Here is a 15,428-nt window from a genome sequence, read left to right on the forward strand (position 1 = left end):
GATTAGGGCTCCAGGGGAGAAGAACATTATTTCTGCTGCCTATTAAAAATTTGTGCTGCTTTGTGACTAGGCCCTAAATTTGCCTTTTTCTACCCCCACCCATGGATCTGACTGAGTTATAATCTGTTAAAATACACTGTATTATAATTTTATAACAGTTGTCCATTTAATTACTAAGTTTTTCTTCTTTACTAATTTAAAAGCTCCATGAGGGCAGTAACTGTATGTGCCAGGAAAATTCCTGTACTTACAGCACCTAGCACACAGCTGGCACACAGGTGCTCAGCAAGTATCTGTGAAATGAATGAATGAATAAATGAATAAATGAATAAACAGAGGGTATCAAAAACAGTCTCCCTGCTACATCCTTTGCTTACATTCCCATGCCCTGAATCTTTACCAGTTCAGACTTAGAAAGGTGAGCTGTCCTGCACTAAATGAGACAAGACAGAGAAAAGGGAAGGTGCTCCCTTTACAATACTACCTGCTCTCTCACTAAGTGGAGAAGGGAAAAGAAGACAATTCTGAGGCAACTTACAAGATTTTCAAAATGAAAAACTACACTGTCTCTTGTATTTGCACAGTGAATCAAAATATTTTTAAACATCCAGAATCACACTTTTTACAGCCAGAATGAAACTTAGGATTAATTCAGTATTACTGAGCTCAGGAAAGATTTATCACTCAACTATTTCAGCTTTTCCGACAAGGAAACTGAGAGCCACTGACATCAAGAGCAACATTAGTCTTTCTTATTCTCTATGATGTAAAAAAAATTGAATGCAGATAGTTATATTCACTGACAACAAAAAGGATATTTTCCCAGAGATTTCGTTCCAACTCGGTAATCAGTGTAGCTCTTGCTTGGATGGAAGTTGAAAATAAAAAGAAGATCTGCTCTCTCAAAAGCGATGACCTTATTGGCTTCATGCTTTTCACTCACATAGGCCTGCAAGAATGAACACATATACAACATTTAGATAAAACCTAGGCACTGCCACAAGTCAATTATTTACAAAAAAGCTGTTTTGTCTTTATAAATAGCTTTGTTAGTTATGAAGCCAAAAATGAAAATTGCAGCATATTATTTTTTGAACATGTTGTAATTTTTCCATATTAAACTCTATGCCAATAACAGTCTCAAAAGTGTTTGAAGAGTATAAAAAAGTCACCAGCCATTGCCAATGTCAAACAAAGCATAGAGTATTAGTGCTGTAGCTCGGGTTTCAATGAATAACATGGCACCTGTGGTATATATAAACTGTGTTTGTGTGTGTGTGTGTGTGTGTGTGTATTGGGTCTATCTATAAGTGGATTTTCTTTAAGACTTTTGTTTTAGTTCCAGATTAATCAGGTAAAACGTATAAAATTACTTTTCAAAATATAATGTAACATTATATTGAGGTGTCTACAGTTGCAGTTATCTTAAAAACTTTCTATTATTGTCTAACTTTGTCAGATTCAACGGCAGCATAAAGTCATTTACAATATATATTTGCCTAATAAAAGAGAAAGTCTGAAAAGAAATTACAACATCTACACACTTCCTTATTTTATACCATGATTTACAGCAGGCAGCGAGGAACCTTTGCTTTTTCGACACCACTTTCTTCCACTCTCTGATTTGCAAGGACCTATTTCCATGCATATCAGTAGCACCACTCTTGGTAATTTAGAAATGGGAACTAAGGCTCCAGAGCAAGCAGCATGCCTTTTGGTATTCAACATTGTTCCTTTTGAAAAGGAGCATCATTTTGCTCTCTCTTCTGGAAATAGCATTACTAATAAATGTGATTCGGGCATTCATGTCATGCAGACAATCTTACTGAATATACAAGTACCTTTTTCAGCCATTTAAAAAAAACCACAGACACCAAAGTAAAAACACATCAACCGTAATTTCAAACAGCACCCTTAAAAAGTAAATGGATTATAAGTAATACATACTATATGCTAATTTTTGCAAGGGGAAAAAAAAAGCCTGCATAAAATTTGCACCTATTAATTACATTTTTGAAAACTTATTGAAAACTGAGACTTTAATTCCAGAAGACAGTCAAGCTCATGAAAAATACAAAAGAGCGTGCAGGTGTAATAGCATCTATTGAAATGACAGCTTAGAAACCAGTAAAAGAAGGAGGAAAAAAGAAAGAAATCTACATGTTGTCAAAGTAATTTTTATGACAGCATCATTATTTATATAAAGAAAAAGTCAAAACAATTAAGATGTTTCCCCAGCAATTTCCAAAATAAATTTCATGTAGAGCTTTTGTCATTTATTTTAACCAATTGAAATAAAAATAACTAAAATTAAACAACAACAACAAACTAAACAATAAAGTAAGCAGGATATCACATTTAAGATTTTCATTATCTATTGGAGAGACTTCAATAACATGTTTTGACAACCTGAAGTATGATACAGGGCACTACACACTGAATAATAAAGTGCTGTTTTAAAGACCTGCATATAGATTTAAATAGATTGTCTTTCTGAGCATGTACAACAGCAGTGACTAAAACATAACATTTAGAGTAAAGAGCTTACCTGTGGCGCCAAGAGCCAACCACATCTTTCTTCCAATTTATTCATATCCCTGTCAAAGTTATTTAAAAACTTATAGCGAAGAAGGTCATCATCAGCTAAATGAAACTGCCTTCTGGCATAATGGTAACTCTCATTATTTCCTTTTCTTGGGAAGTCTAACCATTCAGGATGTCCAAATTCGTTACCTGCATTAAAAAACAAATTTAGACTTTGCTTAGTAATGTTAGCATTTCTTACTAAGATAACTCAATAAATAAATGGTTGTAAAGTCCTTACAAGAAGTTTGGGTTGTGGTTGAGTAGCGCTGTCCTGGGAACGAGGCAGACCCTGGCTCTGAAAAGGCACAGCCCTGCACCAAGAGGACCGGCTGCTGCTGGGCTCAGAAGCCCATGGTGTGGTCTCAGCCAGCCACGTATTCCCACTTCTGAACAGAGGTATCTCTGCCATACTCATTTCACCTTTGAAATCATCTCTGAGCAATTTCTAAAATCTCCATTTCTCTAATCTCTGAAATCTGCAGAATGCTTTATAATTTCAGATGGCTTTGTATGTACATTATTTTTTGATTCTCAAAGACACTCTCTATTATATTCAGTTCACAGAGAAGAAATCCAAAGCTCTGGGCAGTTAAGGGATTTGTTCAACCTCACACAGATAATAAGTAGAAAAGCAACCACTGAAATTTAGTTCTTCTGATTAAAATCCAAAGTTCTTTCTACCTCATCCCAATAGGCAAGAATGCCGTAAACTTCAGGTACTACAGAAATACATGTCATCGCTCATTTTCTTGCTCAGATGTATGTGTTACCATTAGACATGTACCTTTAATTTCAAATGTGTGTGTGTGTGTGTGTGTGTACATGTAACTGGAACACTTGTTTAGAAATCCATTTCTATATTATCTCTTACTATAATGATGAAAACCAGAAATCCAACACACTTGAAAAATGATATCATATATATATTTATCATTATAATTATCAAATTTAGATGTTAGTCTTCTAATAGATTGCTCATACTGTTTTCCCCAAGTTGGATTTCTACTTTATGGCTTCTTTTCCCCTCTCCCCTCCTTTTAAAGATTAAACACTATTTTCTAAAATTTATTTTCATTTACCCTATTAACACTACAATTTTCTAAGACAAATTTCTCATTTGACTTAGGAAGTACCATAGCCAATACAAGTGTGTTCTACTTTAAAGCAACTAGTATATTAATATTCTAATAAATAAAAACTAATAAGGTAGGATGTAATCTGAAATAATTTATTGCAGAATTGCTTTATTGCAACCTTTGCTAGGAAACACTGCAATTGACATTTCACTTTTCAGGACCATAGTTATCAAACTAAAAACAACATCTGAACAAATATGTCTGTGGTAGTTTCATAAAAATTAAAGTGTCTACAAACACTTGGCTAGATTTTAATATTTCAGTCTAAATATTTCTCTTGATATTCCCACTATGTGACACAGGAGGGACCCAGATTTCTGACTCTATGGGCCCCTATTTACTTTAGGATACCCTAAAGTGACACAAGGAACTTTCCTCTGCTACACTTAGGAGTCCTGCCTAAGTCTGGAGCCTGATTCAACCAGCTCAAGGTGTAGCCACTGCATAGCTTGCTCCATCATCCATACAAGTGGCAAAATGATGTAGCTCCAGAACTGTAGTGGAGCTCATTCCTTACAGATAATGAAGAGCTCATTCCTTACTGATAATGAAGGCACTGCCAGTCTAGGGAATATTATACGTCCAAGTACGAGTGGGATTTCCACTAGTGGAGAATGTTAAGAGAGCCTAGAAATGCCGCAAGGTAGCTAAAGTATAGTCACATACAAGCTCGATCCAGGCTTTCTATAGGCAAAATACTTTTATTTTGCTATGGCTACAGATCTCTGAGGTGGCTCCAATGGTAATAAGCAATTCCTTTAGTCTTTTCTGGGGGAGAATGTTACATCGCTGCTGTCACGATGGTCACAGTAGAGGCAGCTGCAGACAATTAATGTCTGCTCATCATGGGCACATGCAGTGCTCTTGCCACTTTCAACAAACTTCAGGCGCTGGTAGGTTCTCTTACTGTTGCAAGTTTACAGGTAAGAAAACTGAGGCCGTTAAATAGTAGGACTATGAACCCAGACAGTCTGGTTTTACACCTCGACTTGGTGAAGGAGTTTAGCCCTAAAATAATGTTTGTGGTGAGGAGAAGAGGTGGTACAGGAAGGATGAGGTCAGATTAAGATAAGCCTCATGAAATTTGGATGTTATGTTGCAGGCAATAGGGAACCAAAAGCCCTATTAAGTGGGGAATGAGAAGTTCAACTGTGCTTATTACTAAAATACCTCCAGTGCAATATGGAAAAGACACTGGGTGTGGGGATAGTTGAATGGTAAGAAGCCTAATATGGAATCCAAAGTATATGGTAAGAGAGTATTACACTAAGCGAAATAAGCCAGAGAAAGACAAGTATCACATGATCTCACTCACATGTGGAATCTAATGAACAAAATAAACAGATGAACAAGAGATCCAGAGACATAGAAGCAGGGAAAAGACTGTTGACTCTCAGAGGGAAGGCAGGGGTGGGTGGGTGGGAAGAGATCAACCAAAGAACTTGCATGCATATATGCATAACCCATGGACACAGGCAATAGGCTGGTGAAGGCCTGGGGTGGGGGGTGGGTGTGGGCCAGAAGGGGTCAATGGGGGAAAAAAGGGTACATATGTAATACTTTCAACAATAAAGATTTTTTAAAACCACCAAAGTATAAGGTAAGAGATAACAGCTTGCAATGAGAATAAAGAATAGAATGACTGATTCAGGTGGCATTTCTGAGGTGGAAACAACAGGATTGGATGACTGACTAATGAATGGAGGTTGAGGAAAAGGGAGGTATGAATACAACTTGAAGTTTTGGGCTCAGAAGACTGAGCTGTGACAGCATTGGCTGTTCTAGGGGAAGATGATGACAGCGGGAGTGTGTGGAGAGAAGGTAATGAGGTCATTTTTGGGCATACTGAATTTAAGACCTGAAGAATATATAGGCATCCATGGATTTAGAGTAACATGGCTAAAAATAAAGTACTGAAATTCAGATAAGATCTGGGGATGGGGAGCAAGAGTATGTTATAAGGCCTCAATAAATAACAGAAACTACAGCCACAGGAGGAAAAGGACCATGGGCAGCAGCTCAAGGAACTGCAAGCAGAAAGGAGACAGAGAAGGCAGAGGAACAATGGTTAGCAGAGGAAGCAGAACATAAGAAATACAGAAGGCTAAGAAGAGATTCAAGGAGGGTGGTCAGAGTCAAATGCTACCAAAACAAAAACCAAAAAAAGAAGAACTTCTGATATCATCACCCCGTGGGAGTAGTAATAAGATAGTATAGAGCTGTGCTTTCCAATCAATTAGTATGCTCCAGAGAAAACATACAGATTCCTAGAGAGCTTATTAAAAATATTTATGCTCATTGATTCTGATCCACTACCTTTGAGGCGAACTGCAAATACTTTTTCACTTTTGAGGACCATAGTCATCAAACTAAAAACAACATCCAAACAAATATGTCTGTGGTAGTTTAATAAAAATTAAAGTGTCTACAACATTTGGCTAAATTTTAATATTTCAGTCTAAATATTTCTTATGATATTCCCACTATGTGACACAGGAGGTACCCAGATTTCTGACTCTGAGTCCTTGGCAGAAATTTGTATTTTCATCAGCTGCCCTGTAATATTCTGAAAGCAGGAGGGCTGAGGCCACACCCTGAAGAACAGCAGCATAGAAGTGTAAATCTCATTGAGGATAGACAGCGTGATGCCTGTGAACACGGGCTTCCAAGTCAGAGAGACTGGGGCTTTAGTTCCAGCAAGGCCACTTGAGTGATTTTAGTGAATTTAGGCAATGTAACCTCCCCAGTACTCAGTTTCCTCCTATGTAAAATCAGATAATAAGTTTCATAAAAGCTCTTTTAAGATTCAAATGAGGTAAGTGAGGCACTTGGAACAGGGTCTGGCAGCTATAAGCTTTCAAGGTATGGCAGCTTTGATGCAACACACTTCCACTCATTACTGATGTGGTTTGGGAACAAAGGACATAAGGGGCAATAGGAAGAGTTATACTAAAGCTAACATTCCTGGCCCCCATCATTCTGAGGAGGAAACTAACCAGCAGACATACAAGTAACAGGATAAATTCAAAAGGCAGCAATTCGGCTCCTCTTCACTTAGGTGTCAGGAAACGTGATGCCATTCTTTAAAGTGCAAAAATTCTACACTGATGCACTTATTCATGTATTTAATAATACAAACAAATTTTCCTAAGCCAAGTATTAATGCCCTTTGAATTATCTGCTATTTCAGATCTTAAAAGGCAGAATTCAAAGTGAAAATAATTTTGCTAGAAGATACCCAGATTGATAGGATTAACCAGGTTGCTACATTAGGATCCCTTCTTCATTTTCTTCCCTCATTATTCCTATATGTTCATCCTGCAAAATCTCTGAACAAGCCCTCAGAGGTTATACATACTATTATAGTCACACTAGAGGCCAGATGCCTGAAATTCGTGTAAGTGTGTCTTGGTCCGCACAGCCTTGGCTGGCTCGCAACCCCGCCTCTTGCCCACTGGTCATTCTGGAAGGTCGGTCCCCCGTCTGGTCTAATTAGCATATTAGCTCTTTATTATATAGGATAATATTACATATGCTACATGTAGTGTATATGTTTATATTGGACTACATATGGTATATATTGTACAGTATACATTTGATTACAGTCCACTTCAACAGCATAAACACCTTCTAAAAGCAGAGCTCTGCCCAGCTTGCGTGGCTCAGTGGTTGAGCATCGACCTATTAACTAGAACAGTGGTCGGCAAACTCATTAGTCAACAGAGCGGCAAACTGTGGCTCGTGAGCCGCATGTGGCTCGCGAGCCGCAGTTTGCCGACCACTGAACTAGAAGGTCACGTTTCAATTCCTGGTCAGGGCACATGCCCAGGTTGCAGGCTTCATCCCCAGTGTGGGAATTGTAGGAGGCAGCTGATGAATGATTCTCTCTCATCATTGTTGTTTCTATCTCTCTCTCCCACTCTCCTCTTCTCTAAAATCAATAAAAATATATTTAAAACATAAATAAATAAAAGCAGAGCTCTGTACTGGGTAGAACACGCTGCTGGTACTACAGGATTGATTTCTTATCTCTTAATTCTTCCCAGTCTTCTCAAAAATGCGACCCAGGTCACAACTCTTGATACCTGTCATCTTTTTCAACTGCTCAGACGAATAAGGTGAAAATATAAATTATTCTACCTCAGTATCCCTCTTTGGAAGCACAGGATTTTTTATTTGTTTGCTTGTTTGTTTGTTTTTTTTGTCAGTACAGAATTGAATGGTGAGTTTAAGCAAAATTATTGTGGGCAATAGTAACCCATCTCATAATCTGATTAAAAGGTAAGTACCTGTTACCCAGAAACACACAGATACACACACACACACACACACACACACACACACACACACACTGGATACAGTCTCAACTATTTATGGACTCCATCCAAAAAGCAATCCAATGTGAAATTACATTATCATTCTGGCATGAAAATTCATGTCCATATAATCTATAGCATAAATAAAGATTGACAAGTAGCAAATTACAATTACATGAGATAAGGCATGCAAATCAGTAGAAGAGCACAAGACACAATATGTGACTGAAATAGTGGCTAATATTATAGTGCCATATTTTTCTTTTATTCATTATTTTTATTGTACAAGTAATATACTGATAGATACATTATTTATAAGTAATTTAGAAGAGTTTAAGACACAATATGCTGCTCAATATCTATGCTAATATTAACTATTATAATATTACATTTCCTTTTATTTTTTATTATACACACAACATACTGATATATTATTTTAGAAATCACAATAAAATATGTCCATAAAGTATCTGAATATTACCAAATGACCAGTTGCTATCTCCCCCAAGATACCTATGCTGAAATCCTAATCTTCAATGTGATGGTATTAGGCCAGTGGTCGGCAAACTCATTAGTCAACAGAGACAAATATCAACAGGACAACGATTGAAATTTCTTCTGAGAGCCAAATTTTTTAAACTTAAACTTCTTCTAACGCCACTTCTTCAAAATAGACTCGCCCAGGCCATGGTATTTTGTGGAAGAGCCACACTCAAGGGGCCAAAGAGCCGCATGTGGCTCGCGAGCCACAGTTTGCCGACCACGGTATTAGGCGGTGGGACCTTTGAGGGGGTGCTCGGGTCATGAGCCTTTAGGAATGGGATTAGTGCTCTTTTACATAAGAGGCTCCAACAGAGCTCCTTGGCCTCTTCCACAACATGAGGATGCAATCTAGAAGTCTGTGACGTAGAAGAGGGCCCTCACTCAGCTATGCTGGCACTCTGAACTCAGACTCCCAGCCTCCAAACTGTGAGAAATAAATTTGTGTTGTTTAAAAGTTACCTGATCTATGGTAATTTCATTATAGATGCCCAAGTAGACTAAGACACTACTGTTTCTTTTTTGGTAAGTATATTTATATCACTTATATCTATACTAATAGCTATATATCTACATCTATCTATCTATCTATCTATCTATCTATCATCTATCTATCTCCTACCTACCTACTTATCTAGTCTACCTATCTACCTACCTACAACATATTTTGAACAAAAGTAGACTTATATTATATTGAATTTTTATGTATTTCCCATGCCATTAAGTATACATCACCATGGTGGTATTTCATTATGTGCATATAATGCAATTTTATTTAATCATTCTTGTCATGATAGTCATTTTGGCTTTTTCTAACATTTTACTAATATAAAAAATGACCAGTCTTATAAATGTATCTATGTACATTTGTCTGATATTTCCTTAAGGTAAACTGAATAACTAAAAGAGCTGATCAAAAGGTAAACAGCACGATACATATATACAATGGAATATTACTCAGCCACAAAAAAGAATGCAATTTTACCATTTGCAACAACATGGATGGACCTAGAGGGTATTATGCTAAGTGAAATAATGAGTTAGAGAAAGACAAATGCCATATGATTTCACTTATATGTGGAATCTAAAGAACAAAATCAACAAACCAAAATCGAAACAAACTCAAAGATACAGAGAACAGACTAATGATTGACAGAGGGGAGGAGGGCTTTGGACTGGGTTGAAAAGATGAGGGGATTAAGAAGTACAGAGTGGAAGTTACAAAATAGTCATGGGGATGTCAAGTACAGCATAGGAAATATAGTCAATGATACTATAATAACTATGTATGGTGCCAGTTGGGTACTGGAAATATCAGGGCAACACTTTATAAAATACAGGATTATCTAACTACTCTACTGAAACTAATACAAAATAATGTTGAATGTAAACTAATTGAACAAATTTTAAAGAAAAGTAAATAAGAGATATGATTCTGTGAGAAAATTTTACCCAAGAATTGAACATTCCTAATTATTTGAAGAGACAGGCACGTTAGCAAATTGTTACTGAAAATACTATTTAAAAACACAAATTATATTCCTTAACATATATGTTTAAGATACTACTTTAAAAGCATTTTTCATCATTTATATTTAAAATTTCATTTTAGTGCCATCTAAGGTAAGTCAATTTTAATCATGCATTTTTTCAATAACATATCGAGAAATTATTAACTATTATGAAAAAAATGTATTGTATGAGGTCAAATTAAGTACTTGGAAAATACAAGAAAAAGATGAAAGCAGGGAAAATGTTTGGCATCATAATCCAATTTAGGATTTTGCATGTATTATAAGGTTTACTTCATTTATCCTTTGCAAGTATAAAAACACTACTTTAAAGAATATTTCAGACTGTCAAATTACAGCAGGAAGGCTGGGGAAAGGGGGGAAGAGATCAACTGAAGGACTTGTATGCATGCATATAAGCACAATCAATGGACACAGAAGCTGGGGGGGAGGGGTGGGATGAGGGCATGTGACAGGGGTAGGGGAGGCTGGGGAAGGTCAATGAGGAAAAAAAGGAGATATATGTACTACTATATGTAATACTTTAAAAAATAAAATAAAAATATAAAAAAGAATTTTTCAATAAACATACTTATATAGAATATAAAATTGAATTTCTAAGTTAGAATAAAGAGCTTTTAAACATTTTTCAAGATATGATGAGGATCTTATTCTATTAGAGAATCATTTATTAATCACTATTAAAGGCTAATTTAGATTTTCTGAAAACATTCTCCTGGAGGCTTCTTTTTAAATTGAAAGATACACAAAGTTGCATACAACAAAGATATAGATAGGAAAATTACATTAGTGACTGCAGACAGAACATTCTACAGAGTGGCATTCGAATGTTATCTCTGTTGTAAATGAGCTTACAAGGGGCAAATTAACTTTAATGTAGACAAACGCAACATTAAATTTCATATGTGGTTCAAAACTGTAAACACAAGCATAAAATAAATGGAAGCAAATCACAGAAAGACTTTCAAAGTGACCTTGGAATAATGGTGAACAATTCTCTGAACAGTGAAAAGTGGAAAATGCCTGTTAGTTATCTTACATTTAGCTCCCAGCTCACAAACCTAACAAAGAAAAATAATATCATTAAAACAAGTTAAGAATGTTCTTCTCATTTATGGCCTACAAATTACTTAGGGAATGTGGCCGCATGTGAGACAGTGCATTGAAATATGGCCACCCAAATAAGCTTGTAACTAAGGGCTGCTCTAATAAAGATGAATAAGAAATGTAAACGTATTCAGGTGATGGCAATGAAAGTAATTGATATGTTTAGTACAGACAACTTAATGGAATAGTAGACAAATGATCTGAATCAGTATTTAATGTAACCATATAAAACTATACATATATATATATGTGCACATATTTCTAAATTATCTATATATATAAAAGGCTAATATGCAAAGTGTTCCCTCGGGAGTTTGACTGAGAGACCAGGAGTTCGATCGCTCACTATGGTGTGTGCTAACCACCCAGGGGGTGGTGAGGAGTGCAGGAAGGCCCCAGCTGGCAGCTGGAAGGCCCCGATTGTCCCTGATTGCCAGCCAGGACTAGGGACCCTACCTGTGCATGAAACTCATGCACCGGGCCTCTAGTATATAAATATATATCATGTATAAACACATACATAATATACTAGCGTGTATATATTCCTGAATGAATACAACCTGCAGTTCATGAATTCTTTGTGATTCCCTGACATTTTATGCAAAATGTTGTATGTATGTTAATCTGTGTATTGTGAGGAGAAAGGTTTTCTTCAGAGTCTCCAAGCATCCTAAGTCTTAAAAATGGGTAAGAACCACTCACTGTATTAGAGTGTTAGGAACTTAAGAATGGATCACAAATAAGAATTTCTAAGCTATATGATAAAGAAGAAAAATAAGTACAAGCCTAAATTGAGGAAAGCATTTTTAAGACCTTTGGCTGGTTTATTCAACAGATAAAAGGCTTAGAAAAGTCCAGTTTAAACTGACTCAAGGACATAGAGGCAAAGACTATGTCATTTGATAACAACACTTCCAAGTACAAACTATGCATTACATGTACCTTGGCACCGACCAGCAAGCAGAGTCTCTTTGATCATTAAATCATGACTATGATCACTAATGTGATGCACAGAATGCTACCCATTTCAAAATGAAGGGAGGAGAGTAATCTTTTGAGCTGTCACTTGGGACATTTTGTACAAAAATTCACAGTTCATGCCATGATTCACTGCATTCAATACAGTAGCAGAAGTAGGTACTTCCAGAAATGTGAAGGCTCAAAAATTTGGCTGAACAACTTTGAAACAGGGAGAAAAGTTACGAACATTGGTATAGTTAATTAATGATTCTAGGAAATTCGACTAAGTTCTTCTCTCCCATTCCATTTCCTCTGTAAATAGCAACCATTCATGTCTGGTTAATTGTGAAAAACCTCTGAGCACAAAATTCCTATTGGGATTTCTTTTCCTGTAATTAATTTTTTGCTATTTGATGTTAAGGTCCAAACTATAAATTGACAAGAAGCCAGCTGGTACAGTGATGAAATTTGAGACAATACAACTAATGAAAAAAGCCCCAGCTCTGTTAAGCTGAACATTTTGATTAGTGGGTTTGTGTGTTTTGTTCCTCTAAACTGTAATGCATACTAATTTTACCTAGGAATTAATTAAAGTCTATCACAGTTTCCATGCTATGGATGTTATGTAACTCTTGGTTAACACCAAATTTATGTATATCTGAGAATAAGGTACAATCCTGATGAGGATATAAAAAAACTTTAGCTCCTGCTCTTCTTTAATATATTGAAGACTAACTTGTTAAAAGTCCATATTTCAAAATTAAATGCTTCAGTCTTCCTCAGGTATATCAGTGAGTACTCAGTCATCAAAGGGTGGGAACATACCATACAATATTTTTAACTCAGGGCCCACAATTTCCCTATTTAGAAAATAAACTTGCAACTTACTCCCCCATCCTACTTTTGATGCTGATCAATATGGCTCTTGGCAGCGGCCACACCTAATGTTTCTTTTTTATTCTCCACAGCACACTCCAGTGTACTATGCCAAAACAGGGACTCCTTAAGTATTTGTTACGGTTGGATGTTTCCCTGTACAATTGTTAAAGGTCTAATGTCATCTCTTTTGAGGCACAGAAGTAAAGAGATTGATCAGGTCCGTAAGATGAGAGAAAGGGTGGTACACTCGCTGAGGCAGGCAGAACAAAGCTCAGCAATGCCACCCGGGATTTATCGTTAAAGTCTAAAACTCCTAGAAGAAAACATAGGCAGTAAACTCTTGGACATTGCTCTTAGTACTATTTTTTTCTTATATATCCTCCTTGGAAAAGGGAAACCCACGAAAAAATAAACAAATTGGACTATATCAAACTGAAAAGTTTTTGCATAGCAAATGAAACAATCAACAAAATGAGACAACAACCCACTGAATGGGAGAACATATTTGCCAATGATAAGGAGTTAATATTCAACATTTATAAAGAACTATACAACTCAACACCCAAAAAAACCCACAAAAAACCAAAACACCAAAATCCAATTAAAAACTGGACAGAGGATACGAATAGATCCTTCTACAAAGAGGACATGAAAAAATGCTCAATGTCACTAATCATCAGAGAAATTAAAATTAAAACCACAAGGAGATATCACCTTACACCTTCCAGAATGACTATCATCAATAAATCAACAAACAACTGTTGGCAAAGATGTGGAAAAAAGTGAACCATCTTGCACTTTTGGTGATACTGCAAATTGGTGAAGCCACTATGCAAACAGTATGGAAGTTTCTCAGAAATTAAAAATCCAACTACCTTATGACCCAGCAATGCCACTTCTAGGTATATATTTAAAGACATCTAAACACTAATTAGAAAAATATATGCACCCCTAGGTTCACTGCAGCATTATTTACAACTAGAGGCCCAGTGCATGAATTTGTGCATGGGGGGCGGGGGGAGTGGGTAGGAGGAGGGACCACAGGAGGTGGGCCACTGGCCCAAGGAGGGAGCTGGCCCTTGGCCCCCATGGGGAAGAGGCCGCATCTACCACCACCCACCTCCAGTTCCCCATCCCAGCCCAGGCCCGAGGGCCCTGACGGGTCAGGAGAGAAGGCGACAGTCACCGGGCTGGGTGCAGAAGGAACGGACACCGGATGCCGACGCCACCATTGGCACCCCGCCACCATGTGGTTCTCCACCTCCTTGCTCCTCCTTCCCTTGGTGCTGCACCACCACTGTGGCGGGTGGGCAGCCCCCAGGGAAAAGAGAGGATGGGAGCGAGGCAAACCCTTGTGTTGCGAGCTGACTTTCAATAGACTGCAGTGAGGGAGCTGCTCTGCTACGTATGAAACCCCGACAGAGAAACAGGTCGTCTATGAATGGTTTAGCACCAGGAGCTGATGAGGGGCCAGCCTGCAGGGGCAAGGGGCCACAGGAGGGTGGCTGTGGGAGCGCACTGACCACCAGGGGGCAGCTACTGCATTGAGTGTCTACCCCCTGGTGGTCAGTGCACATCATAGCGACTGGTTGACTGGTCATTCTGGTCATTTAGTCGTAATGGTTGCTAAGGCTTTTATATATATTTATAATAGCCAAGATATGGAAGCAACCCAAGTGCCCATCAATAAATGAGTGGGATAAAGAATTTGTGGTACAGATATATAATGGAATATTACTCAGTCATAAAAAAGAATGAAATGTTACCATTTGCGAAAACATGTATGGACCTAGAAGGAATTATGCAAAGTGAAATAAATTAGAGAAAGACAAATAACAGATGATTTCACTTATATATGGAGCCTTAAGAATAAAATAAATGAACAAACAAAAATAAACAGACTCATAGATATAGAGAACAAACTGAGGGTTGTCAGATGGGAGAAGTATTGGGGAGCTGGGGTGTAAATGTGAATGGATTAAGAAGTACAAATTGACAGTTACAAAATAGTAACAAGGATGTAAAATATGGCATAGCAAATATAATCAATAATATTGTAATACCTATGTACATGTCATTAGTATCATGTGGGTATTAGATTTATTGGAGTGATCACATTATATAATGTCTAATCACTGGGTTGTACACCTGAAGCTAATTTAATATTGTATGTTACCTGTAATTGAAAAATAAAATAAATAAAATAAGATGAATACAGTCTATTACAGCCTCCATGCTATGGGCTTCAGGTTAACTATTTGCTGATATCAAGTGTATCTATGTATGCACTTACTTACACACATATGCATATATATATATATATATATATATATATATATATATATGTACATACATATATATATGAATGTGTA

The 15,428-nt window shown here is 37.0% G+C and overlaps 1 protein-coding gene across 1 annotated transcript in view; it reads right to left on the minus strand.

The window, feature by feature from the left end:
* The window catches only part of GBE1 (1,4-alpha-glucan branching enzyme 1), a 385,578-nt gene that overhangs the window by 34,304 nt on the left and 335,846 nt on the right, over nt 1-15,428 (minus strand). Inside the window, exons 13-14 of the mRNA XM_080656181.1 lie at nt 2,549-2,733; nt 817-949 (exon numbers count right to left, since the gene is read on the minus strand). Coding sequence (XP_080512307.1) covers nt 817-949; nt 2,549-2,733 — 318 coding nt within the window. The remainder of the gene's footprint in view (nt 1-816; nt 950-2,548; nt 2,734-15,428) is intronic.

The sequence above is a fragment of the Plecotus auritus genome (genome assembly GCF_963455305.1).
Source record: "Plecotus auritus genome assembly, chromosome: 2".
NCBI classification, from domain to species: domain Eukaryota; kingdom Metazoa; phylum Chordata; class Mammalia; order Chiroptera; family Vespertilionidae; genus Plecotus; species Plecotus auritus.